General features: G+C 47.3%; 9 protein-coding genes across 9 annotated transcripts; 6 read left to right on the top strand and 3 right to left on the bottom strand.

Annotated features, from left to right (window-relative positions):
* Nucleotides 1-1,907: 1,907 nt before the first annotated feature.
* HEM2 (porphobilinogen synthase HEM2) lies at nucleotides 1,908-2,810 on the top strand (the record flags this gene model as incomplete). The annotated part of the gene is made up of 1 exon (XM_018882635.1): nucleotides 1,908-2,810. The coding sequence occupies one exon, from the start codon at nucleotides 1,908-1,910 to the stop codon at nucleotides 2,808-2,810; it is 903 nt and encodes a 300-aa protein (XP_018734904.1).
* Nucleotides 2,811-3,034: 224 nt separating this feature from the next.
* On the bottom strand, nucleotides 3,035-3,652 carry VPS20 (ESCRT-III subunit protein VPS20; the record flags this gene model as incomplete). Its single annotated transcript, XM_018882633.1, has 1 exon — nucleotides 3,035-3,652. One exon carries the CDS (start codon nucleotides 3,650-3,652, stop codon nucleotides 3,035-3,037), a length of 618 nt encoding a protein of 205 aa, XP_018734903.1.
* Nucleotides 3,653-4,259: 607 nt separating this feature from the next.
* On the top strand, nucleotides 4,260-6,959 carry RIX7 (putative AAA family ATPase RIX7; the record flags this gene model as incomplete). The annotated part of the gene is made up of 1 exon (XM_018882632.1): nucleotides 4,260-6,959. The coding sequence occupies one exon, from the start codon at nucleotides 4,260-4,262 to the stop codon at nucleotides 6,957-6,959; it is 2,700 nt and encodes an 899-aa protein (XP_018734902.1).
* A 1,693-nt stretch (nucleotides 6,960-8,652) lies between these two features.
* IKI3 (Elongator subunit IKI3) lies at nucleotides 8,653-13,043 on the top strand (the record flags this gene model as incomplete). The annotated part of the gene is made up of 2 exons (XM_018882631.1): nucleotides 8,653-8,796; nucleotides 9,021-13,043. The coding sequence occupies 2 exons, from the start codon at nucleotides 8,653-8,655 to the stop codon at nucleotides 13,041-13,043; spliced, it is 4,167 nt and encodes a 1,388-aa protein (XP_018734901.1).
* A 2,706-nt stretch (nucleotides 13,044-15,749) lies between these two features.
* Nucleotides 15,750-16,544, top strand: PUP1 (proteasome core particle subunit beta 2; the record flags this gene model as incomplete). The annotated part of the gene is made up of 1 exon (XM_018882630.1): nucleotides 15,750-16,544. One exon carries the CDS (start codon nucleotides 15,750-15,752, stop codon nucleotides 16,542-16,544), a length of 795 nt encoding a protein of 264 aa, XP_018734900.1.
* A 268-nt stretch (nucleotides 16,545-16,812) lies between these two features.
* Nucleotides 16,813-17,466, bottom strand: ADE8 (phosphoribosylglycinamide formyltransferase; the record flags this gene model as incomplete). The annotated part of the gene is made up of 1 exon (XM_018882629.1): nucleotides 16,813-17,466. The coding sequence occupies one exon, from the start codon at nucleotides 17,464-17,466 to the stop codon at nucleotides 16,813-16,815; it is 654 nt and encodes a 217-aa protein (XP_018734899.1).
* A 361-nt stretch (nucleotides 17,467-17,827) lies between these two features.
* On the top strand, nucleotides 17,828-20,497 carry COG4 (Cog4p; the record flags this gene model as incomplete). Its single annotated transcript, XM_018882628.1, has 1 exon — nucleotides 17,828-20,497. The coding sequence occupies one exon, from the start codon at nucleotides 17,828-17,830 to the stop codon at nucleotides 20,495-20,497; it is 2,670 nt and encodes an 889-aa protein (XP_018734898.1).
* A 426-nt stretch (nucleotides 20,498-20,923) lies between these two features.
* On the top strand, nucleotides 20,924-22,360 carry AWJ20_673 (uncharacterized protein; the record flags this gene model as incomplete). Its single annotated transcript, XM_018882627.1, has 1 exon — nucleotides 20,924-22,360. One exon carries the CDS (start codon nucleotides 20,924-20,926, stop codon nucleotides 22,358-22,360), a length of 1,437 nt encoding a protein of 478 aa, XP_018734897.1.
* Nucleotides 22,361-22,759: 399 nt separating this feature from the next.
* Nucleotides 22,760-24,649, bottom strand: GZF3 (Gzf3p; the record flags this gene model as incomplete). The annotated part of the gene is made up of 1 exon (XM_018882626.1): nucleotides 22,760-24,649. One exon carries the CDS (start codon nucleotides 24,647-24,649, stop codon nucleotides 22,760-22,762), a length of 1,890 nt encoding a protein of 629 aa, XP_018734896.1.
* Nucleotides 24,650-24,970: the final 321 nt, after the last annotated feature.

Raw genomic sequence — 24,970 nt, 5'->3', positions numbered from 1 at the left:
AGAGATTCTGATACATATACTAAAGCCAGAAATACTAATTGAATTGTAAAATGTATCTTCTGAGGTATTAGCCTGGTAAGTACTTGCCTGCATGAGACAAACGTGTGCGTGTGCGACCACTCGAGCCAGATTCATACGACAACACACAAAATACTTCCTTACTCGTATTATTTTCAGATACTGGTCTATGAAGTTTACTCTGGACATTGAGTTTTAAGTTCCCAATCACCACCCACTTCCTGCTGGCAAGGACCACGTGACGTCCCCCAGTCCACCCTTAATATTGTTATAGTTCCAGCTGGCAGTATGGATCCAGGACGAATATCCGGACTACTATCTCCAGCTGATTGTGCAGAGGATCTGGCATGGGTGTAGATGACTCGACATCGTGCAGAGAATTTGGCATGGGAGTAGTTGACTCGACATGGGCTTATCCGACTAATATCTAATCGTGCGGAGGATCTGGCATGGATGTATATGATTCGCCATGGGCTTATCTGAAGGTGTGTAGGATCTGGCATGGATGTAATTGACTCGACATGGGTTTACCCGACTAAATATCGAATCGTGCGGAGGATCTGGTATGGATATACTACTTGAACTTCCTCGTCTGGGGATATTAATAAGGGAAGCTCATTCTACACATTTAACTGGAGAGAAAGCCCCAGAACACCGACAGAACCGGGGCTCAATAATAGCGTTATCAGCTGGACCTAGTGGTCTAGATACTTATCCTGAACAATTCATGGCACAATCTGACTCCTTCTATCACTTGGAATAAATAATATTGCTCTCTGAACTGGGGGCCATAAGTCGTTACCCGGCATGTATCACTTATTAATGCATTATGTGAACTATTCATGGCCTTGGTTCACCTAAAAAAACATGGCGTTGATGCCTGGACCGAAGTCATAAATAAAAAATTGAAGAGTTTAACAAAGCTCCACAATAAAACGGTGAAACTATTGATTGAATACTTGACAAGCGATTACTTTTGGCCGAGTTGAGTTAGTGAATGAATGGAGAGTGGACGTAAGTTTTGGTATTCAATGAAATGTTGGAATGGATATCAAGTCTAAAGGACGATTTACTATTGAGCCAAATATTTTTACTTTAAAAATCTCCTGCGAAGCAGGAGCAACCAGGGTCTGGGGCGGAGCCCCAGCCGCCGGAGGCAGGTTTGGCTCTGGAAAGAGAACTCAGAGCCATGACCCCGCCTATACGCAGTAGAGGAGAATATCGTAACAACGGGGTCGCTTGCTATGGGCAGTTTTCCTGGTCTCCCAAATTCACCAAAAAAACAAGATAATATTCCTAGAAATCGTTCCAATGGGTTTAGATCGTAGATTTATGTGGGTTGTGGTGTTCAAATTTTACTGGTAGCACGACCCGGGTCATTATCTGAGCACCTGGGTATTACGAGGTAAACGAGGTGGTAAACGAGGTTCACGGCTCGAACTATGCCGTAATGCACCATATTCAGATGGGTTAGGAAATTAGTCAAGAATCGGTTCGGCTCTGATTTACTTGATTTCTGTTAAATAGCATCGATTTCGCATTATTTTTGGCTTTATTTCGTTATCTGCTGATTGGAATTTACGGCAGTTTCTCAAACAGTTCCATTCCTGTAAAATATCAGGTGTGCTTGCTCTTGGACCTTATTTTCCATTCATTTTAGCCTTTCTACCCTTGAACATATACTGTTTTGATTAAATATAACACTCTTGGATAAACAGCTAATTCTAGTTGAATATCTCAGTTTACAAAGTGGGTGATTTGGAACTGAAAAAATGCACACGGCCGAGTATTTAAAACCCACAGAGACCCAGATCTCTTCGATTCTGTCCGGCGGGTATAACCACCCACTATCGCGGGCCTGGCAGAACAAATCACAGTTGAATAAGAATATGTTCATCTATCCTCTGTTTATTACTGATAACGATGACGAAGAATCGGAGATTGCTTCATTACCCAATCAAAAACGATGGGGTATCAACAAAGTATTACCATATGTTGAGACACTAGTGAAAAAGGGATTAACATCAGTGATTTTATTTGGAGTTCCTTTGAAGGAAGGTGTTAAAGATGAATTTGGAACGGCAGCTGATGATCCAGAAGGTCCAGTTATTCGCACTATTAAAGCACTTCGTAGCAGGTTCCCTGATCTGTTTGTCATGTGTGACGTTTGTTTGTGTGAATACACTTCTCATGGTCACTGTGGTGTACTGAGAGAAGATGGATCGATTATCCGTGAAAAGTCTGTTCAAAGACTTGCTGCTGTAGCAGTCAATTACGCCAAAGCTGGGGCTCATGCTGTTGCTCCTTCTGATATGATTGATGGCCGTATTCGTGAGATCAAGCAGGGACTTATTGACAACGGACTGGCTCATCGTACTCTCTTAATGTCATACTCTGCCAAGTTTGCTGGTAACCTGTACGGACCATTCAGAGACGCAGCTGGAAGTGCACCATCTCACGGCGACCGTAAAGCGTACCAACTTCCACCTGGCGGCCGAGGTCTAGCCCGACGTGCTCTTCAAAGAGACATCAACGAAGGTGCCGACGCATTCATCATCAAACCCTCGACATTCTACCTCGACATTGTCAGCGATGCCGCTGAAATTTGTCGTGACTACCCCATTGCCACCTACCAAGTCAGCGGAGAATTCGCCATGATCCACGCCGCAGCCGAAAAGGGCGTTGTCGACCTTAAACAAATGGCCTTCGAGGCTGCTCAAGGCTCTCTCCGAGCAGGCGCCAACCTTCTCATCTCCTACTTTACACCCGAGTTCCTCGATTGGCTCGATTAAATACTCAAAAGCATGTCTCCACTCTAAACCTTCGACGTACCAGTCTGCCTCCGGCGGCTGGGGCTCTGCCCCAGACCCCGTGGCTCCTGCTTCGCAGGAGTTTTCAGCGGGCTCGACGGTCCAAGCTGCTCGCGAAGCGAGCACAACGGGGTCTGGGGCAGCGCCCCAGCCGCCGGAGGCAGTCCGATTCATGCTAATATTCAGTTAAATATACAGGAAGAGCGCTACGCCAGCACCGGTTGTTTGTGTGAATCTTCGGACTGCGGGTTCTTGAGTTTGGTATCGGGGACGTTTGGCAGTTCGGGTACAGGTTGGTCGGTTGACACTTCGGGCATGGCTGGCATCTTTTTGGCCAGTTCTTCTTGTTCCAGTCGGTCGAGTTCTTCTTGGACTTCGGCCTCGTCTTGGTTGGTGATGGTTTGTGAGAGCATGTCGGTGACTTCCTGTTGGTATGCAATGCCCTCGGCTGATTCGTCCATGATCTTCTCGACTTTCTCTATGGACATTTCTTGGTTTAGTGTCTTGAGCACTTGGTTGCCCTGCTGAAGTCCGTATAGAACGTCTTTCTGGACCAATGCAAACTCTATGCTACGGGTCAGCTGTTCCAGTGTTTCTAACTGCCCGTCTGTTTTTATCAGTAGCTGTTCTTGATACTTTTTCTTCCGTAATGCCAATAATGCTCGTCTCTTGTCGCCTTTGCGAAGACACTCTTTCGCAATCTCCTGCTCTCGGTTCAGGATGACTGTGATCTGTTTCTGGTACTTTCGCAGTTGGTCTCGCTGGATCTTCATATCCAGTATCGCCCTATCTTGGGCCGTCGCTTTGCTTGAGTTATTCCCCATACTGGATTTCTCAAGCACTCAACTCTGTTTCTTGGTTTCTAATGTCTGGTTTGGTTCCGTCTACAAGTCCACAGGTCGGCCGTTATCTACTATCAGACATGATGCACCATTGCCGATTACGGCGCGAGGCGACCCTGCGGCGCTACACCGAGCCAGGACACTTCCTACAATCTTTTGCTAGTTCTGCTAGATAAAATTTGGGAGACTAAATGGGTTATCCAGAGTTAAATCCTGATCGGGGTTTTGCCTCCGGCGGCTGGGGCTCCGCCCCAGACCCCGTTGCTCCTGCTTCGCAGGAGATTTCACCATCGGGAACCCGTGATTCACGCTGACCAGATAAATTTCGACATGGTGGGCCTGCTAGGATTTCTGTGATAATTAATACAATGGTATTTCTATTTTGACAGAAGGAGTGAAAGATACTATTTGAATCAGTCCACCCCCTGAGTTTGATAGAGGTTAGGGCTTCTGGTTGATAAGATAAGCACAGGTATGTCGATCATGAAAATATTTTGGATCTGTCAACATTACACTTTAGAGGTGTGAGCTCGGGCTTTATATTTATTTATTCTGCATTCGCATTTGCATAGAAATTCAGCAAGCCACTATGAGACCAAGACCTCGGAAAAATCCCGGGTCTGCCAACTCGTCTCTTGATAAGACCGTTTACCGACTGGTGAAGGAATATCTCGAGGAACAGGCTTTGGATGACGCTAGAAAGAAGGGTCAACTGGAGTTGACAGGCGAAGATGATGAAGAAGACAATGAAGATGATGATAGCTTGTTAGCTAAACGAGAAGCTGAACTTAATTTATTGCTCAACTTGAGGAAGTTGCGTGTTACTGAAGCTATTGATATTTGTCAGAGGGCCGAATTGAGCCTTCGCCGTGTTAAGAGAGTAGCTTTAGAAGAATCCGTAGGAAAGGCTTTTGAATTGATTCGAAAAGAAGAGAGAGAGAAACAAGCTGCTCTTAAAGAAGAACAACAGCTTGATAGTGATTTTGAAGGTGTTGATATCGATTCTCTTATGGACGTTAAAGATACCAACCAGATGAACAAAAACGTAATCAACTTATGGGACATTCCTCCAGCAGAACCAATAGCTAGAATTGCCCGCTTGAAGACTGGTGAAGAAGATGAATCAAAATCAGTCTCAAAAGGAGATGGTGTGAATGAGCTTGGTTCCAAGCTGGCTGCTAGTTCTCTTCCTGGAAGTGGAACAGCAACTCCAGTAGTAGCTACTTCACGCTCTGACCTTCCTCCTGAAAAGAAGAAAGCCAAAAAGGAGAGTGATAAGAAGCGTAAAGATAAGATCGACCGCCGTCCAGCAATCAATATCTCACTGTCGGATATTGGTGGTGTGGACAGAGTAATCAAGCAGCTGTTGGAAATGGTAGCTTGGCCATTATCACACCCTGAAGTGTATACTGAGATTGGATCTGATATTCCTCGTGGTGTCCTTCTTCATGGACCTCCTGGCTGTGGTAAGACAATGCTCGCTAACGCATTGGCTAATGATCTTGGGGTAGCTTTTATCAATGTGTCTGCTCCATCTGTGGTTTCGGGCATGTCAGGTGAGTCAGAAAAGAAGCTGCGAGAGATTTTCGATGAAGCCAAAACTTTGGCTCCATGTTTACTATTTATTGATGAAATTGATGCCATTACACCTAAACGTGAAAGTGCTCAAAGAGAAATGGAAAGGCGAATTGTTGCTCAGCTGCTCACCTGTATGGACGATGTTTCAATGGAGAAGACTGGTGGAAAGCCTGTTATGATTATTGGCGCTACAAATCGACCCGATGCTATTGACTCGGCTCTACGACGTGGTGGACGGTTTGATCGTGAGATTTGCATGAGTGTTCCTGACCAGGAAGCAAGACAAAAGATTTTGGAAACCATGTCCAGAAAGTTGAAGCTTCAAGGAGGAGAAAACTTCAATTTCAAACGTCTTGCTAAACTCACCCCTGGTTATGTTGGTGCTGACTTGAATGCCCTGGTGACTGCTGCTGGTGCATGTGCTATTAAGAGAGTTTTGAGCAAGCTTCCAGGAGAACAATCAAAAGAAGACGATATTAAGACTAGTTTGGATACTGTTGCTGAAACTAATACCGTTGTCAATGATATGGAAGTGGATGATGTCGAAGAGCAGAGACTAGAAGTTACTGCAAATGGATCTCATATGGAACCTGACTCAGTTGACAGTAGCACTGGTCAAATTGATATCACCATTACTCAAGTTTCAGATGAGCAAGCTAACCCTCCTGTAACTACCGAGGTAACAATTAGCAATACTGCATCTACCACTTCAATTCCTCCAAACGAAATTAAATCATTTTTAACTGCACACCCTGATCCCCTGACTCCTGAACAACTTTCTGAAGTAGCTATCACTTTTGAAGATTTCCTTACAGCTCTTCCATCTGTTCAACCATCTTCCAAGCGTGAAGGTTTTACCACAGTTCCAGATGTCACTTGGGATGACGTCGGTGCCATGAGCACCATTCGTGAGGAGCTTGAATACTCTATCGTGGAATCGATTAAAAATCCTGAACTGTATGCTGCTGCTGGTATCCGGGCACCATCAGGCGTTTTGCTTTGGGGACCACCAGGTTGTGGTAAGACTCTTCTTGCCAAGGCTGTTGCAAATGAATCACAAGCCAACTTTATCTCGGTTCGTGGTCCTGAACTCCTCAACAAATATGTGGGTGAGTCCGAAAGAGCAGTTCGACAAGTATTCGTTCGAGCAAGAGCTTCCGAGCCATGTGTGATCTTTTTCGACGAGCTGGATGCACTTGTACCCCGCCGTGACGATTCGAACTCAGAATCCTCATCACGTGTAGTCAACACCCTCCTTACTGAACTTGACGGTGTCGGAGACCGCAAAGGCGTTTATGTCATTGCTGCAACGAATAGACCAGATATGATTGATAGTGCCATGCTCCGTCCTGGTCGTCTCGATAAACAGCTTTATGTCGAACTTCCGACTGCCGATGAGCGAGTAGAAATCCTCAAGACTGTTACCAGAACGACTCCTACACACGAAGACGTCGATCTCGCAATTATTGGTCATGATGAGCGATGCCGAAACTTCTCGGGTGCCGACTTGGCCAATCTTACTCGAGAAGCTGCTGGTCTGGCCCTTCGTACTGTCATTCAGGCACGTAAAAAGTTAGGGAACTTCGAAGACGGTCCAGCCGATGTCCGTGTAACCGCTGCTCATTTTGAAGAAGCCTTTTCGAAAGTCCGTGCCAGTGTGTCGGACTCGGAACGGGCAAAATATTCACGCATGAAACAGCGTTCGGCATGATATATAAAAACAATTTAATGATACTAATGATACTGCTTATTTCTTCTATGGTAGTTTCCGAGACTGGTGCACCACTATGGATGGATACCTATTGACGTAGCTGAAAAACTGTTACAGCAGCCCGGCTGTGTTGGCAACCAGTTCAAACTCGCAATAATGTAAGAACCAGGATAGAGATGGAAGTCCGTCGCTAAATTCTGTCATTGAGTGCTACCGGTAATTCTTTCTACAATAACAAAGACTTGCCTATGTTAGCTGAAGAGAGTGCTCGTAAACAAAGGACTAAATATATATATTAAGTGTTTTATTTCTTGATGGGATGAGTTTAACAAGGATATTTCTTCGGTTACATCGGAATGCGGGCCAATTAGACGCCTATTATAGCCCTCATAGAGTGTGTTCGCTTCTTAGCCTGTTGAGAGAACGTCGCAGTATCACTGTCACCGGGGAATAAAAGTTTGTATTAGTGAACCAGTTCTCAAGATTGTCTACCTCAAACTTCTTGAATAATCGATTTATGTCACTTTACTTCAAGATACAGAGTTATGTAGGGTAAGCTAGGAATATACACCATGAACATGACATTGTATACAGTTTAATCAGGCCAAAGTTCAGTTGTCTCGTTGACACACATAACTACACGAGCTAAACTTATGCGAGCTGACGGTATACTAGTTGAGTGCGCTATTAGCTGGAGATATCGGTTTGAATGTTTCATCCTGGATCCTCTACTGCATATACTGACTCTGCGAATTTCGTTCTTAACATACTTAATAATTTAAAATTACCCGGCTTAGATTTATTATAAAATAATATTAGTTTGCAATTCGTGGGCCATTTCATACAATATTACAAAATGGCTTTGAATGTGGCCGAAAAAATTGATGAGTTTAACAACGCTGCACCATTTCAGTAAGGATATTTGCTGAATAATTGAAATTATATGAATACTTTCCGTCCCAGCTACAGATAATAATAGCTCGGTTGACTGACGCTGCGTTTTTGGCAAATGATGAAGAATCCAGTCTCAATTACCCTGCCTTCCTCGGTAAAATATCGTACTACTGACGAGACTGACTTTAATAGTTAATCTTTAATGGAATTAGGCCAAAGGAGCTCTAGTGAACTCAGATTAAGATCTCTCTTTTAAGAATATTGCAGAACAGTGAAGCCGCCCGATAGATGTGAAGTTGGGTTCTCAGGTTGCGTAAATTCACGTAAATACCGTATTATGCAGTGGGAAGCCTTTGTAAACGCTTTTCTCACTCTATTACTTAAACATTGATAATTAAATATAACCATCGCATCAATATTACGAAACAAACACGGAAGATAATTAGTCTTTACTTTTGATCTAGACTGATATACTATCAACTTATATAGCGCACTAGTGATATGTTGATTCAACGATAAAAAATTGAATTATTAAAGCATCTTAAATGAAGTATAACTGAGGTTATAATCTAGTACTTCATTTTTATGATATAAGAAATATTTATTAGTAATTGACTTGCAAAAAGCCGGATTAAACAGCCTTCCCCTGAAAGACCCAAAAGTCATCGGGTTAGGTCGCACGGCTGGCGGTGTGGAGACGCAGGGTGAGATTTTTTATTTTAGCGGCAGGTGACCGTGAGATCAAGCAAAGGAGAACCAGAGCACCAGGTGAGGATTTGAAGACTATAGAAAGGCCAAAATGCGCAATTTAGTGACGGCGCACCGTGGAGTACTCACCGTACGCTCGGAAACCGTGCCCGACCTTCCGCTAGCATGGTCCGAATTCGATCCATTCGCTGACACCATGATTTGCACCTACGGTCCAAGTGCTGACTTCCGAAATGTGGAGATCCAGAAGATATCGGTAAGTTTGCTATGAGTTTAGTAATAGCACGGATGGTTTGATCTCCTACGAAAAGTCTGGTCTCCGATGAGAAATTGGTGAAAACGTAGACGTAACGACTCGAGCGTAGCGAGAGGAGCAACGGGGTCTGGGGCGGAGCCCCAGCCGCCGGAGGCATTGTCTACTTCCCGAACGAGAACTAACGGAGTCAGAAATCTGGCCAGGTATCAGTATTTGCATCTTGGGAACTTCCACAAGAAGAAAATGAGAATGAGGAGGTGATTAAAGTGCTTTCTTCCAAGTATTTTTCCGATACGGATAACGTGGTTTTGGTGCTATCTAATGGCGATTTGATTAATGTGACTGGAGTTGCTAGCTACTCATCAGCTGCTGATGGTGAGAGTGTTACACCAGGAATTGACAGTGGTGAAGAAGCCATTGTGGAGATTGTAGGGTCAATTGACGATGGAGTGACTGATGCCGCTTGGAGTCCTGATGAGGAGATTCTCAGTATTGTGACAAGCAAGTCAGTGATTCTGCTAAGTCGTGTTTTCGAGTCAATTGCAGAGGCTTCGATTCAAAAAGACGATTTAAAGATTTCAAAGCATGTGTCAGTTGGATGGGGTAAAAAGGAGACCCAGTTTGAGGGAAAGGGAGCCAAGGCTTTGCGAGATCCCACCATGCCGGCCAAGGTTGACTCTGGTGTTGCTGTAGAGAGTGACTCTGGTCAGTTCACGAGGATAAGTTGGAGAGGCGATGGTGAATTTGTGGCAGTTAGCACCATTGATGAGGTTGAAGGTGGTTTAAGAAGACGTACTGTTCGAGTTTATGGCCGGGATGGATCATTAAATAGCGTCTCAGAGCCAGTGGACTGGCTCGAGGGGGAGATTTCTTGGAGACCATCAGGAAATCTTATCGCAGGTGTACAGAATAAGCCGTCTGGTCAGGATCTAGTATTTTTTGAGAGAAATGGTTTGAGAAGAGGAGAGTTCTCATTGAGAAGAGAGAATCTCACGGCCGTGGGTGGAGCTAGTTCTGGCGAACATACAAGTACTGCTCCTCCAACAGAAATATCACATGCGCCTGCTGTTAAAGGGCTTGCGTGGAATATTGATTCAGATGTGTTGGCAGTGGTGTTTGAGAATACAGTTCAGTTGTGGACAGTTAGCAACTATGCTTGGCATTTGAAGCAGGAGATCCTGCCTCGAGGTGGCCATGAAGGGCATATAAAGTGGATCAGATGGCATCCTGAGAAGCCATTGAGTTTGCTTGTGTGCTATGAAATCGAATCAGGTTGTGTTTTCCGATTAGAAACACATACTTTACTGTGGTCACTGATATCAGGACCTTCACAACAACCCAATGATTTGGGTACGACAGTTATTCTGGATGGGTCAGATATCAAAATTACACCACTAAAAATCGCCAATACACCACCTCCAATGGCATTTAGAACTTGTACTATTGATAAGAACGAGACAGTTTTGCATGCTGCCGTGAACAATACTAATGATACACTGGCTATTTTGACAAGGTCGAGGATTCTTATTGCTGAATGGAATTTGTCTGCAGAAGGAAGAAAAGTAAAGACTCCACAGATTGTAAAAGAGATTCCATTATTAGCAGTTCTACCGGATGATACGGTTCCCAAGCAGTTAGCATTTATTAACAACTTGGTTGCTATTGTAGTAGATGAAGTTGTCGGCTCGACAATGGTAGTATTAGAGCTGGTGAATGAAATCGATGAGAACGACGAGACACAGCTGGAGTATTCAGTGGCTGCTGTGCACAATATTGTTCCAGATGTATTTATTTTGAAGACTCAATCCGACTACGGTGCATTTGTTTTTGAGACGGTCGATGCCAAGGTTCATCGGTTGTCTCCGTATGATTTGGAAGTGATTGAAGCTGATATTGCCCGATTCCCAGAGCGCTGTATTGCATTTGAGGTTGACAGTGGAGTTAGCGAGGCTATTGAGGTTGAGCAAAAGGCAGTTGACTATGAAAATGATGATATTGAAGCTTCAGGTCCAGTTGCTGTGTTTGCAACACCCACTGCTTATGGTCTTTCTGGCAAGGGTCGATTATATGCCAATCAAAAACAGCTTTCAGGATCAGTTACCTCATTGACTATCAGTGAGAGCCATGTCATCTTTACAACGGCTCAGCATTATCTCAAATTCTGTCATTTGAGTGCCGACGTTGATGAAATCACCGTTCCATCTGATGAAGACCAACAGTCAGATGAGCGATGCCGGTCAATTGAACGTGGTTCTTTAATTGTTTCGGTTATTCCATCCAAAACAGCTCTCATTTTGCAAGCTCCACGGGGCAATTTAGAGACTATTCATCCTCGTATCATGGTTTTGAGTGAGGTCCGTAGGAACATCGACGCTATCCGTTACGACCTTGCATTCAAGTCATGTCGAGTTCACCGGATCGATCTCAACTTGCTTCATGACTATTCTCCTCAAACCTTTTACGATAATCTCGATACATTTGTTGACCAACTGGCTAGTGTCGAGTATATCGATTTGTTTCTATCAGGACTCAAAGAGGCAGATGTGTCTCAAACAATGTACAAAGAGACTATCACTGAGGGAATTGCCAAACTCAAGCTTGATGATCAAGAAGCCGAAACAGCAGCTCCAGTTGTTTCTGGTGGTCCCAATGCCACTGGATCCAGTGCTACTGGTGAGTCCAACAAAGTCAACCGTATTTGTGACGCATTGATATCGGTCTTGGATACGCCTGATCGCAGAACTACATACTTGCAAAGCATCCTCACAGCCCACGCATGTAAATCACCACCTGATCTTGAGGCGGCATTGCTTCTTGCAAAGGAACTATTCCCAAGCAAGAAACCTAACTCCGGCTCTGAAGTTAAGTCTTCAACAACCAACTTGGCCGAAACAGCTGTTCAGCACCTATGTTTCTTACAAGACGTCGAACTTCTTTACAGAACTGCCCTCGGTCTTTATGACCTTGAATTGACTCTTTTGGTTGCACAACAGTCTCAAAAGGATCCTAAAGAATACCTGCCATTCTTACAAAACATCCAGTTACAAACACCATTACGAGGTAAATTCCTTATTGATACACATCTCAAGCGCTATGAAAAAGCCTTGCTGCACCTTTCTCAACTAGGTGAAGAAGCATTTGACGAGTTACTGGACTACGTTGTTGAACACCAGCTATACAAGCCAGCGTTATCCATCTACAAATACGACGCGGGCAAACAAGACCAAATCCTCGAATTGTACGCTTCATTCCTTCAAGGACAAACCAACTACTCAGAAGCAGCTCTGGCATATGAAGCACTTGGCAAATTCGAAGATGCCGTAGACGTGTATCAATTATCCGGAGACTGGAGTGCAGCATTGGCTATTTTGAGCGAACACAAGTCTCTGTTTAATGAAGACAAGCTCATTGAGACGGCTCAACACCTGGGAGAACTGGCCTATGACGCTCATCAGTACCAAGCCGCAGCTACAATCCAGCTCGACTATCTTAAAGATATAAAGGAAGCAGCACGAATCCTCTGTAAAGGACATTTATACGACGAAGCTATACGAGTAGTGACACTTCATAACCACCCTGAGTATCTCGAGTTGATTATTGATTCTGGTCTGTTAGAAGGATTCGGACAGATCTCGGAGCTTGTGTCTGATTGTAAATCACAAGTCAAGTCACAAGTCAACCGAATCCGAGAACTTCGAACTAAAAAAGCCGCTGATCCACTAGGATTTTTCGGCGGTGGCCCTGAAGATGATACCCCTGATAACGTATCAATCGCACCTACCGAGTCGTCTACAGCACCATCATTCTTCACCAGATATACCGGTAAGACAGCTGGAACCGCGCAAACAGGAGCATCTCGACGAACTGCTAAAAACAAACGTCGTGAAGAACGGAAGCGAGCTCGTGGTAAGAAGGGCAGTGTCTATGAAGAAGAGTATCTCGTGAATTCCATGGGTCGACTGATTGACCGACTTCACGAGACCCAACCTGAAGCCACCCGACTCATTGAAGGACTGATCCGACGCAAAATGCGCAGTCACGCCTACCAAGTCCAAGCCATGTTCGTACAAGTGCTCCAAGACGTTTCCGACGTGGTCGAAGAAATATTCACCCTCTCAGAAAAAGACCGCGAACGCTACGACGACGACGGCAACGTCTACTACCTCGACCCTCTCCCACTACCCGTCATCAAACCGTTCCCCACCAAACACATGCTGGACTTCTAGCCCCCACCACTTTTCTAATGTATTTATAATCACCTTCCCTTATTTTTTCAGGGGAGCGGGTCGTGCCTCCGGCGGCTGGGGCTCCGCCCCAGACCCCGCTGCTCCTCTCGCTCCGCTCGAGTCGGTTTTTCGGGGCGTCAGGTGTTGTGCCTCCGGCGGCTGGGGCTCCGCCCCAGACCCCGCTGCTCCTCTCGCTTCGCTCGAGTCGGCTTTTGGGGGGTTCGCCACGTCGCTCCGCGTAGCGGAGCACAACCAGGGTCTGGGGCGGAGCCCCAGCCGCCGGAGGAAGCAGGTGCCAAGCCCGTGGCGGTGGCAAAACCGTGCCAAGAGTGCACACGAGCCGTAAAATAGCCCCTCGAGAGAGAAAACAAGTGCAATTGCCTCCTTAGAGTCTCACTGAGTCAGTCTGAGTCAGGTCCAGTGGTGATCCTCGTTCGTGGCCTGTCAGAGGTCTCGTCAGCCGTAGCATCACACGGCACCACCAGAAACCGGCCATTGGCCCCCCAAAAAGGTTCCACGAAGCGGAGTAAAATGGGATCTGGGGCAGCGCCCCAGCCGCTGGAACCAAAATGGCCACCCAGCAAATAAAACGACCCCAAAAACCTATAAATAAGACCTGTGACCCTAACATCTGTAGAAGAGTTACCCTACCGCAAGCGGCTGCGAGGAATGGGGGCAGAGTCGAGAGGCACGGCGTGGCAAACGCGGGTTGGCAGGTGGTGTTGCAGCAGCAGCGATTTCGAATCGGGCTCATAGCCACTTGGTTTGAACACACTCACGTACGCACGTATAAGTTCGCTTTTGACGGGTGAATTTAAATTGAAGTTTCTATTGTGAAAAGGGTTTATTTTTATCCTTCCCATTATTTTGAAGATTTCCACACGAAAAAAAAATGGTTAGTATAGTGAAAAAGCGAAGAAACAGGCTGATAGAGAGGGAGTTGAGTCGGAGAGCAGACACCGAGCGGACCATGGCAAGCTACAAGTGACTCGGTCGACTCGCGACAGAAATCAAGGGGCGATTGGGCGATTTCAATCAAGCAGCAACTGAATCAGCTGTTTGCAAAGAGGCAATGAGAGGAAATGAAATGATTAGAAAATTTGGCATCGAACAAAAGTCTCATGACATCTCCGAGGTCTAAGGACAGCAATTGACGGTGAACAAGTCCGAACCTGTTTTACTGTCTGATTGAATAAAGAAGTGGTTCTGGCAATTGAATTCTAGGCTCGAATTTGCGATTTTAATAGCAATTGAGCATTGAAAACATTGAAAACAGTTGACAACCAACAGGTATGTCATCATCAACGACAACCAAACACGAACCCCCTCTCTAGTTCAGTACACAGAACTTCACCAGTGACACGAGTTGGACACTCCACGAGAGCTTTCAATCCTCTCAATTGAGCTCAATCTCTGTCCCAGGACCGTTTTGTTACCCACCCAACACCCGCAAACCGCCCAATCGTTCCCCTGCCCTCCTCCCTCTACAGCCGCCAACCTCGCACGAAACAGCAACTAACGTCCTGACAGTCTAGATCTGGGTACGTTGACACCCGTGCCACGTGTTTTGCCTCCGGCGGCTGGGGCTCCGCCCCAGACCCTGGTTGCTCCTGCTTCGCAGGAGAGACCGGGACCGTCGACGCCCGACTCGAGCGAAGCGAGAGGAGCCACGGGGTCTGGGGCAGAGCCCCAGCCGCCGGAGGCAGACCCCCACCACATTACTAACCCGGAACAGAGTTGCTTTGGATGACGAAGTTGTCCCTGCTTTTGAGAAGCTTAAGCTTGGCAAGTCGTACAAATACATCATCTATGGCATCAGCAAGGACGCCACCAAGATCGAGGTGCTGAAGACTTCTGATTCTGCCAACTACGAGGACTTTGTTGCCGAGCTGCCTGAAAACGAATGCCGTTACGCTGTCTACGACTTCGAGTACGAACTCAAGTCGGGCGAGGGCAAGCGATCTAAGATCCTGTTTTTCATCTGGGCTCCCGACTCTGCTTCTGTCAAGGGCCGTATGTTGATTGCCTCGTCTAAAGAGGCACTTCGTCGTGCACTCAACGGAGTTGCTGCCGAGGTCCAAGGAACCGATTTCTCTGAAGTGGCTTACGACACCGTTCTCGAGAAGGCCACTCTTTTCTCCCGTTAGGACCGTGTCCTCTCTACAGTGACCTGTCGCTGTCTATAGCTTGTAGTCACGAATATATCTGTCTATCTGCGGGTCGGGGGTCTGCCTCCGGCGGCTGGGGCTCCGCCCCAGACCCTGGTTGTGCTCCGCTTCGCGGAGCGGCGTGGGGATGGGACGGAGATACCGGGGTTGTTGGAGGAAAACCCGCTGCCAGGGACCCCCATGCCCGACTCGAGCGGAGCGAGAGGAGCAGCGGGGTCTGGGGCGGAGCCCCAGCCGCCGGAGGCAGGGCCCCCTGGAAAATCCCCCTGATCCCTTAATTTCCCCTGAAGAGCCAACCCCGTTAGGTGAGTGTATCGTGTTAGCGGGGTGGTAGATGAGGTGCGGCTGTGTAGATGGCGAAGATATCAATAAGCAGTGGGAGAGGTGCGATGTAGACAAGTACCAGTGGAGATCAGACAGCGGTTCGTTTGTTTACAGGAGTTTTGACGGGGATTTTGCAGGTTTTTATACAGTTTGCAGACCACAGAAGGACCAATTCTATAGAGACTAGAAACAGAAGAAAGAAGAAGAAAGAAGAATGCCGGGACTGGGATTCGATAATTATAAACGGAACCAATATTTGGCGGACCATGGAGTGCCTATGCCGACCGCCACCTCGACTGGTACGACAATTGTGGGTTGTCGGTTCAATGGCGGGGTTGTAATTGCTGCAGATACACGAGCCACGGCCGGAGATATTGTTGCTGACAAGAATTGCGAGAAATTACACCGGATCTCGCCCAATATCTGGTGTGCTGGAGCAGGCACTGCTGCCGACACCGAGATGGTCACGCAACTAGAATCGTCGAATGTCGAGCTCCATGCTCTTAGTACAGGTCGTCAACCACGTGTGGTTGCTGTATTGACTCATTTGAAACAGCATTTATTCAAGTACCAGGGCCATATTGGAGCGTATCTGATTGTGGCGGGAGTCGACCCTACCGGTCCTAAACTTTTCTCAATCCATGCTCACGGATCTACTGATGTTGGATTCTACCTCTCATTGGGATCGGGATCCATGGCTGCTATGGCTGTTTTAGAATCACGCTGGAAAAAAGACTTGACTAAAGAAGAGGCCATGCAACTGTGTGCTGATGCCATTGAGTCTGGTATTTGGAACGATCTGGGATCGGGATCCAATGTTGACATGTGTGTTATGGAGCAAGACAAGCCCGCTAAAATGTACAGAAACTACCGCAAACCCAACGAGCGGGCCCAGAAAGAAAAGTCGTACCGTTTCCCCCGCGGCACTACGGCCGTTCTCGCACAATCGGTGCGGTCCCTGGTCGATGTCATCGAAACCACTCCCCAATCTATGGAAGTCGATGCTTAGTTTTCCAGCTTTTAATATTATATTTACTGACTCACGTGTGGAGGGTGGTCTGCCTCCGGCGGCTGGGGCTCCGCCCCAGACCCTGGTTGTGCTCGCTTCGCGAGCGGCTTGGACCGTATGGAGGGGTCGAATTCGCTGCCAGAGTCCATTTTCCACGGGAAAAACAGCTGCTGACAGCCCCAGAAGCTCGCGAAGCGAGCACAACCAGGGTCTGGGGCGGAGCCCCAGCCGCCGGAGGCAGCGAACATCGGGTGTGTGAGACGGTTATTTACAGGACGAGCGTTTGGAGGGCCTTTTGGGTACCCTCGACGATGGCGATATGTTCGACCGAGTGCACGCGGTCGGTGTATTGTTCGAGCGACTCGGTGCGGATGAGTGGGAACTCTTTGACGACGAGTGGTTCACCTTCGTCGACCTCGGTGATAACTTTATGAATCATGACTCCAGCAGTGGAGATTTCGCCGTTCTGGCCTGCTTGCCATGCCCGTTCAATGGCATTGATTCCTGCAAATGCACCAGGAAGTGCTGGATGGAGATTGATAATAGGAACCTTGTGTTTCTCGAGTTCCAGAAGGAAATCTCGTGATAAAATCAGCATCCAACCCGCACATACAATCAAATCGGGTTTGTTCTCTGGACGCACAATGTACTCAGCAAGGTCTAAATTGAACTTATCGCGAGCTTGCTTTCGAGCCTTTTTGTCTTCTTTGGGGATATTCTTATAATATTGACCTTGGAGATCGTGAACATGAGTCGGAATCGAGCTATTACTGGCCCGAGTCAAGCCATACGCATCGGGTGACGACGAAACCACTTTCACAATCTCCCCATCGATTTTGCCAGCAGCACACGCATCGATCAGGGCCTGTAAATTCGTGCCCGACCCCGAAATCAGAACCAGAATCTTCTTTTTACCAGCCATATTTTTCACCCAGTCTGTGTTCTGATGACTCTCTTCGTGCAATTCGTTCGGACTCTCTGCATATGCACATTTTTTCCTTATCTTATCTACGCCGCACCAGGGTCCACCACGCTCTGGGGGTCTGCCTCCGGCGGCTGGGGCTCCGCCCCAGACCCTGGTTGTGCTCCGCTTCGCGGAGCGGCGTCGGGAACCCTCGAAAAACGACTCGAGCGAAGCGAGAGGAGCCGCGGGGTCTGGGGCGCAGCCCCAGCCGCCGGAGGCATGTCGACCCTGGTAGCCGCGGGGGCGGGTGACACGTAGAGGTGGTGAAGTAGGGGACGGGTGATGTTCGAGGGAGTGAGAAGTAGTAGAGCGGTCAGTGATGTCAGGGGACGAGCTGTGGAAGGAATTGAGGCAGTGTGGGAGTGAGGGAGAGCTGGTAGAGGTGTTGAGGAGGGTTAAACATGCGAGTGACGAGGTTAGTGTTGAATTGGACGAGGTTGTGGCTGGTGGAAGGGCTGCTCAGAATCATAGTTTGAAACGGCTTGAATCGTTGAGGGGCCAGTTGGCTACTGCTTTAGGTAGTTCGCGAGAACTGGGGTCGAGTTTGGCTGGTGCGTCGTTTGTAGCACTTAGGATTTCGTCGAAAGTCAGGAGTATTGATAATGAGCATAGTAGGGTTAAACAGGCTCTGAAATATGTCCAGGATATTCAACTGCTGAAATCGAGTATTCTCGGAATTAGAGATGCAATGGATACACGGGACTGGGAACGGGCGGCGAATTATGCTAGTAAAGCTCGCCAGTTGCCGAAAGAACTGATTAATGGTCAATTTGCCAAGCTCATGATCCCGACTAGTGAGGTGCCTAACTACCCTCAAGAGAGTCTCACTGAAGCCTGTGACTCGCTATGTCAGCTGTTTTTACGAGAATTCGATAAAGCTACAAAAATTAGAGATATGGATAATGTTAGTCGGTACTTTCGACTGTTTCCTTTGATCGGAGAAGAGACTCAGGGTCTGGATGTCTACGGCAAGTTTGTGTGTGGAATTATCACTACTCAGAGCAGACAATTGATCCAATCTCGGCCGTCTGATGGATCTATGATCTATGGATTTGCAATGTCGAGACTTTTTGAGAATATTGCGTCAATTGTAGAAAAGCATACTCCGATAGTTGAGAAGCATTACGGTACAGGACGAATGGCTAGAGTGGTGGACAGTATTCAGAATGTGGCTGATAGTCAGGGTGGACTTATTATTGATACGTTTTGGGACGAACAACGGATTAATAAAGTTGTATCGGAAGTCAAGTCGTATGCTTATTCGTATCTTGTAAGCAGTTTTACTAGTTCAGGACGAATGGCTGGTGCCGCTAGAAGTGGCAGTCCGTCTCTAGATGCACAATATCAGCCTCGAAGAAGTGAAGATGAGGGTGTTGATTTGAAACAGGTGGCTGGATTTGTGAATGAGATGTCGGTTATGTTGAACAGATGGAATCTTTATTGTAATTTCCTGGCTGTTCGTTGGGACAGCTTTTCGCTAATAGACCAGGCTCCTGCGTCAGTATCAGCATCAGCATCAGCATCAGTATCAGCTTCAGCATCAACAACAGCATCGACACCAGCATCAGCATCGACTCCAACAGCTACACCAACACCATCAAGATCTTCAACTCATATCATTACTCCTGGTAGTCTGATTCCAGGTACCAGCCACAATGGCAGCATAAATACCATACCTGGGTCTTCGTCGTCCTCGTCTGGTACAGTTATTCCAGTATCCGATGAACAAACAACAACTTCGAGTACTCTTCACGTACCAAGTGTGATTGTGTCATCTCAACTCAAGAAAAAAGTCGACACTATAGTCAACCCGGCAATGGAGTCGCTAGCAGTATTTGTGTTTAGACGGTCTGTTGAAAAGGCTTTTCAACTGGAAGACCTTCCTGATTTGACACAAAAATTCACTCCAGAGATTCCTGTCGTGACGTCTGTTGTAGACGATGTCATGTACATTTTAAACACCCTAACTCAACAAGTGCTATCAACAGGACAAACTGATTTCATCAAAACAGTTATCAGCAGTTTCCGACGGATTCTTGAGTCGGATTTTGTAGGTATTATACAACGAAAACTTCGAGACGAAGCACCTAAACAACAACTAGCGACATCTACACCTGCTAGAGTCGCTACACCACTAGCCAGAAAACCTACTGCCAACATGAGCATGAGCACATCATCCGCCAATCCATCGACTAGTTCAGGACTTGGCAACCCAGCTCTAGGCTCCAGCACCACCGTGGCTCCATCTTTTGGTATTCCCATTATGGAAGAACGCAAGTTGCGAATCTTTCTCATCTATCTCAACACACTATCAGTAACAGCTGATTACACGAACCGTATTCTGCGATCAATGGATGTGGAAGGACAATTGCATTTTGACGACGATGCCCAGCTTGTTACCGATACACTTGAATCACTGAGCACCAACTTCCGAGCCCGTTGTAACGATCTCATCAACGACGGAGTACAAGTAGTGTTCACCACTGTCATCAACCCCCGACTACGAACTATTTGTTCGGCCATGTTCCGCGACGCTGATTACATGTTATCACCCGAAGAAACTGATACCGAAGACGACTACACCAGCAGCAGTCATCGCAGTTCATCTCGAAACCATTCCATCAGTGCCAACTTTGCCTACGACTGGAACTCGCTCATGGCAGGGTATGCACACACATTATCACCGGACAACTACAACAAACTCATCGCACTCGTGGCCACGTCATTATCACGAACCATCGAGAAATGGATCTGGTCGCTCGAAGGCAAAGTCAACGAACTCGGGGCCATCCGTCTCGACCGCGACATCTCCAAAATCATCGGCATTCTAACCGACGGCCGATACAAAGTGCGCGACAAGTTCGTGCGAGTGGCCCAAATCGTCACCATCGTCGGGTTCGACGACATCGACGACGAACAGGACGACATCGACTGGATCCTGTCCGACTCGGACCGTCAACGGGCCCGTCAAATCCGTGTAGACCGCTAAAAATACACCTCAATCTTTGATCCCCTCGCTGCCTCCGGCGGCTGGGGCTCCGCCCCAGACCCCGCTGCTCCTCTCGCTCCGCTCGAGTCGTTTCTCCGGGCGTGTGAGGAGCTCCGCGAAGCGGAGCACAACCAGGGTCTGGGGCGGAGCCCCAGCCGCCGGAGGCAGTCCGACAACCTCCGATTAACCGGACCCGAGAGTGTACGGAGAAACTGAGGCGACGTGTTTCCGAAACTGGAAGTGGTACCTGACGGCAGATGTACCCCACGAACTTAATCTGAGATCGGCTTGCATCAGATGGCGCCGGGGAGTGTCGGTTCCCCCACGAGGTTTTCCGTTTCCAGAAATATATAAATGCCATGGCCTGACTGGTTTGAAAGCTAAAAAAAAGAGGTCAAAGTGATTGACTGATTGATTTGGGCAAGAATGTTTAAACAGCCAGCAGCATCAGCGGTCCGTAGTGGTGCTACTGCTATGAAAGCCAAGGCAGCGGGGGATATTTCGTCGGTGTTCCCGTCTCTTAGTGGAGTGCCATTTGTCCCGCTGCCAGAGAGGTTCACTGATGTTCAGAGGAAACTGATTTCTGGAAGAGAGGAGGCGATTAAAACATCTTGGAACAGTCTGCTGGTGGATCTCGAGAAAGAAGTGGAAAATATCGCTAATAATCCAAAGGTGATTCCGGAGATTGACTACTCAGAGATCTCGTCTGCAACTGGCAGGTTCTCTTCAAAAACTGAAGAATTGATCAAGAAAACAGGTGCTGCTGTAATTAAGAATGTCATCCCGGAGAAAGAAGCTCGTCAGTATAAATACGATTTAGACGAGTTTATTGCCAAAAACCCCGATGTCAAAGGATTCCCTAATGACAAGCCCTCTGTTTATGAACTTTACTGGTCCAAAAGCCAGTTACGAGCTCGTAGTCACCCTAACTTGTTGAAAACACAGTCTGCTTTAATGCAAATGTGGCATGGAAAGGGTCTTATTTCTACTAAAGACCCTCTGTCATATGCCGACCGATTTCGAATCAGACCTCCTGGTGATGCCAAGTTCGCACTGGGTCCTCATGTTGACGGCGGGTCCGTCGAGAGATGGGAAGATCCTGTCTATGCCAAAGTGTACGATGCAATTCTCGGAGGAAACTGGCGTGATTATGATCCCTTTGATTATACCCATCGATTGGATGCTGTGTATGATTTGTATCAAGGAGCAAGTGCTTGTTCGATGATGCGAATGTTTCAAGGATGGGTAGCCATGTCGCATACTGGACCTGGAGAAGGGACTTTGAAAGTGTGTCCTATGATTAAACACGCAACTGCGTATCTAATTCTGAGACCTTTTTTCGCACCCAAATCTGCTATCAAGTCTGAAACGTTTTATGATGAGACAGTTGACAACCTCAGCGAGCCATGGGAGTTTGTAGGACCTGCTCATGTGTTCCCCAATGCCACCATGGGTGGATGCCAAGAACTGAATACCCATACACATCCACATCTTCAACTCGACAAAACCATGATCTCGATGCCCACTGTCAACCCTGGAGACTACGTCGTCTGGCACTGTGATGGAATCCATGCTGTTGAGAGCAAACATGATGGCCAGGGAGACTCTTCTGTGATGTACATTCCAGCAACACCCATGACCCGCCTTAATCTCGAGTATCTTTCCCGCCAACGAGCTACTTTCCGCGAACTCGTTCCACCCCCCGACTTCCCTGGCGGAGACGGCGAAAAGAACTTCACCGGCCACTCCACCGACGCCGATATCGTCACCGGCCGCCGAGCCATGGGACTTCTCGACGGTGTCCCCTACGACACCACTGGCAACGCCATATACGAAGTGGCCAACGAGATCCTCCTCGAGTAAACTGTAGCGAATAAATTATTTACAGGACACCCTGTATCCTGGGGCTCCGCCCCAGACCCCGTGGCTCCTGCTTCGCAGGAGTTGCTTGGATCGTGTGGTCAGAGGGTCCACGAAGCTACTGGGAACGTCGGCGCAACGACTCGAGCGAAGCGAGAGGAGCCACGGGGTCTGGGGCAGAGCCCCAGCCGCCGGAGGCAGCAGGGCCGCGAGAGTTAGAAACACATTCAGTAATATTACATTATAGGACACGATAGATAGTCATGTATAACAAAGTCATTTGGTAACAGAAAAAAATAAATAATGTTTTCTTGTGAAGAAAATGTTTTAGAAATGACAACGTTTTTTCTCTTTTCCTTGTAGTTCATTATTCCGTGGTCCGGAGGTGTGTCGGGTGCGGGATTATAAGAGGTCGGAAACTTTGAGTTTCTTTCTCTTGTTTTCGCTGTCGTCGGACTCGTCGTCGTGGGTGTCTTTTTTGGAAGAGCGGGTTTCTCGGGTGGTCGCTGGTTTGTCGGTTGTAGCGGTTTCTTTCTTGACTTCGGCAGTTTTAGTCTTGGGCTTTAAGGTACCGTCTTCAGACTCCTTGTTCAGCGACTTCATTTCTTCTAATTGCTTGCTCAGGAGATGGTTTTTCTTCTGTAGCGACTCCTCAGACTTCCGGCGTGACACTTCTAACGCTTCCAGCTCACCAATCTTTCCTCTATACAGATCGTTGACAAGTTCTAGTTCAGAAACCCTTGTCCGTAATAATTGAAGTTCGGCAAGTGGGTCTTTAGGAGCAGGAGTGGCAGCAGCAGCAGCTCGGGCCCGAGCTGACGCGTCTTCAAGTGCCTTGGCCGAGATCGATTGGAGTACATGGGGTGAAGAAGGCTCGCTATTGGAGTTGGACTTGGTAGGAGACGAGGTGCTTGAACCACTGGGTTTCTTGCCCTCTTGACCAGCTGCTAGGTATGGCGAGGCAGAAGCAGCAGCAGAAAGCTGGTCTAGAACCGACAGACCACCGTCTTTTCCATCAACAGAGCCAGTTGACCCGTTTCGGTACCCAGTATGTGGTTGACCCGAAGGGTTGTTTGGCGTCATAAGTGGACTCGTCATGGGAATCACACCACCGTTTCCGTTGTACTGAGGAGTACCGGGAATGTAACCGGGTGGTACACCAGATGGAGGATATCCCATGTACTGACGAGGATGTGGAGGAGGTAAACTGCCGTAATTGGGGTCGACCATAGGAGGTAAACTACCGCCATACAAAGGTTCTCCTTGAGCAGTGAAAGCTGGTGAAGCGTTTCTTGATGATCCACGAGATTTGCCTGATCTCTTACGTTTAATACCGTTTTCAGTAACTTGACCGGGATATCCCATAGGAGATCCCTGAGAATACCCATTAGCATCCAACCCACCGACTGGTGTAACTGTAGCGCCATTAGGAGTGACACTGATTCGCACTCTGTTTCGTGACTTGATAACATCAGTTTTCAGGGAGATAGGACGTGAGCGGCCGTGAAGTTTGAGAAAAAGACCACAGGCATTACACAAAACCTGACCAGATTCATCTCTTCTCCAAAGAGGAGTGTTTTCAGTGTGACAGTTCTGACACTGAGTACCAGTTCCATGATGACTGCCATGATGTCTGCCATTCCCGGAACCAGAACCTGGTCCGTGGATATGAAGAGATTTAGAAGGATACTCGTCACGAGTAGCAGATGTATGTTGTTGCTGTTGTTGGTGCTGTCCAGCAAACTGGTACTGGTCATGATTCGGCTGATCGGGCTGGTTGACTCCTTGAGCAAGAGAACTGAAATGAGGCAACTGTGGAATCTGGGAATTGTCCTTATCGTCTTTACTAGCAGAGTCCACAAGACCAGCATCAGTAGCAGCAGCAGCAGCAGTAGCAGCAGCAGCGGTCGCTACAATATCGGCCACATCGTCTACAGACGAAGTTACAGCAGTGACATCTCTGGTACCTTCAACAGCACCAGAATCGGAAGCCACGACGCTTTCAGAAACATCACCAGTGTTATCGCCTGAGGTAGCGGCATTTTCAGAGCCGGCTACAGTACGGACTTCACTAGCTGCACCTGCTTCACTAACATCAGCACCAGCATCTGTACTGTCGACAGCATCTGTACTGTCAACAGCAACTTCACCAGAATCCTCAACACCAGAATCAAGAACCTCATTAACAGTAGAACTCACTCCACTACTAATATCAACGTTCATCTTGTCATCTCCGAGGACATCTTGAACCTGCGGCTTGCGCAGCAGAACGTCACCTTTACTATCCGACATTGGTCAAGATACCTTTTCAATGAGATTTAATTATCGTTCAAATTAATCAGTTCAGTCGGCACAAATCGATCGATTACAAAGACATTAAACATATACCAATGTTATTACCTTTGCAAAAATTTTGAGGGGCTTTTTCTTTTTTTCTTCTTTATCTTATCTTTTGGAAAAAGCGATATCTAATCAGCCAAAATTACCTCAAAACGAGTTGCACTGAGACAAAAAATCCACAAATCAAAAACAACCCGTGAATATCTCAAGTATCAGTCGACACAATTAAAAGATATAAACAAAAAGTTTTCAACAAATTCTCAGTCTTAAACC

Source organism: Sugiyamaella lignohabitans, chromosome A (genome assembly GCF_001640025.1).
Source record: "Sugiyamaella lignohabitans strain CBS 10342 chromosome A, complete sequence".
Taxonomy (NCBI): Eukaryota; Fungi; Ascomycota; class Dipodascomycetes; order Dipodascales; family Trichomonascaceae; genus Sugiyamaella; species Sugiyamaella lignohabitans.
Note: the sequence above shows the minus strand (reverse complement) of the source record. Positions and strands in the feature narration are given on the sequence as shown.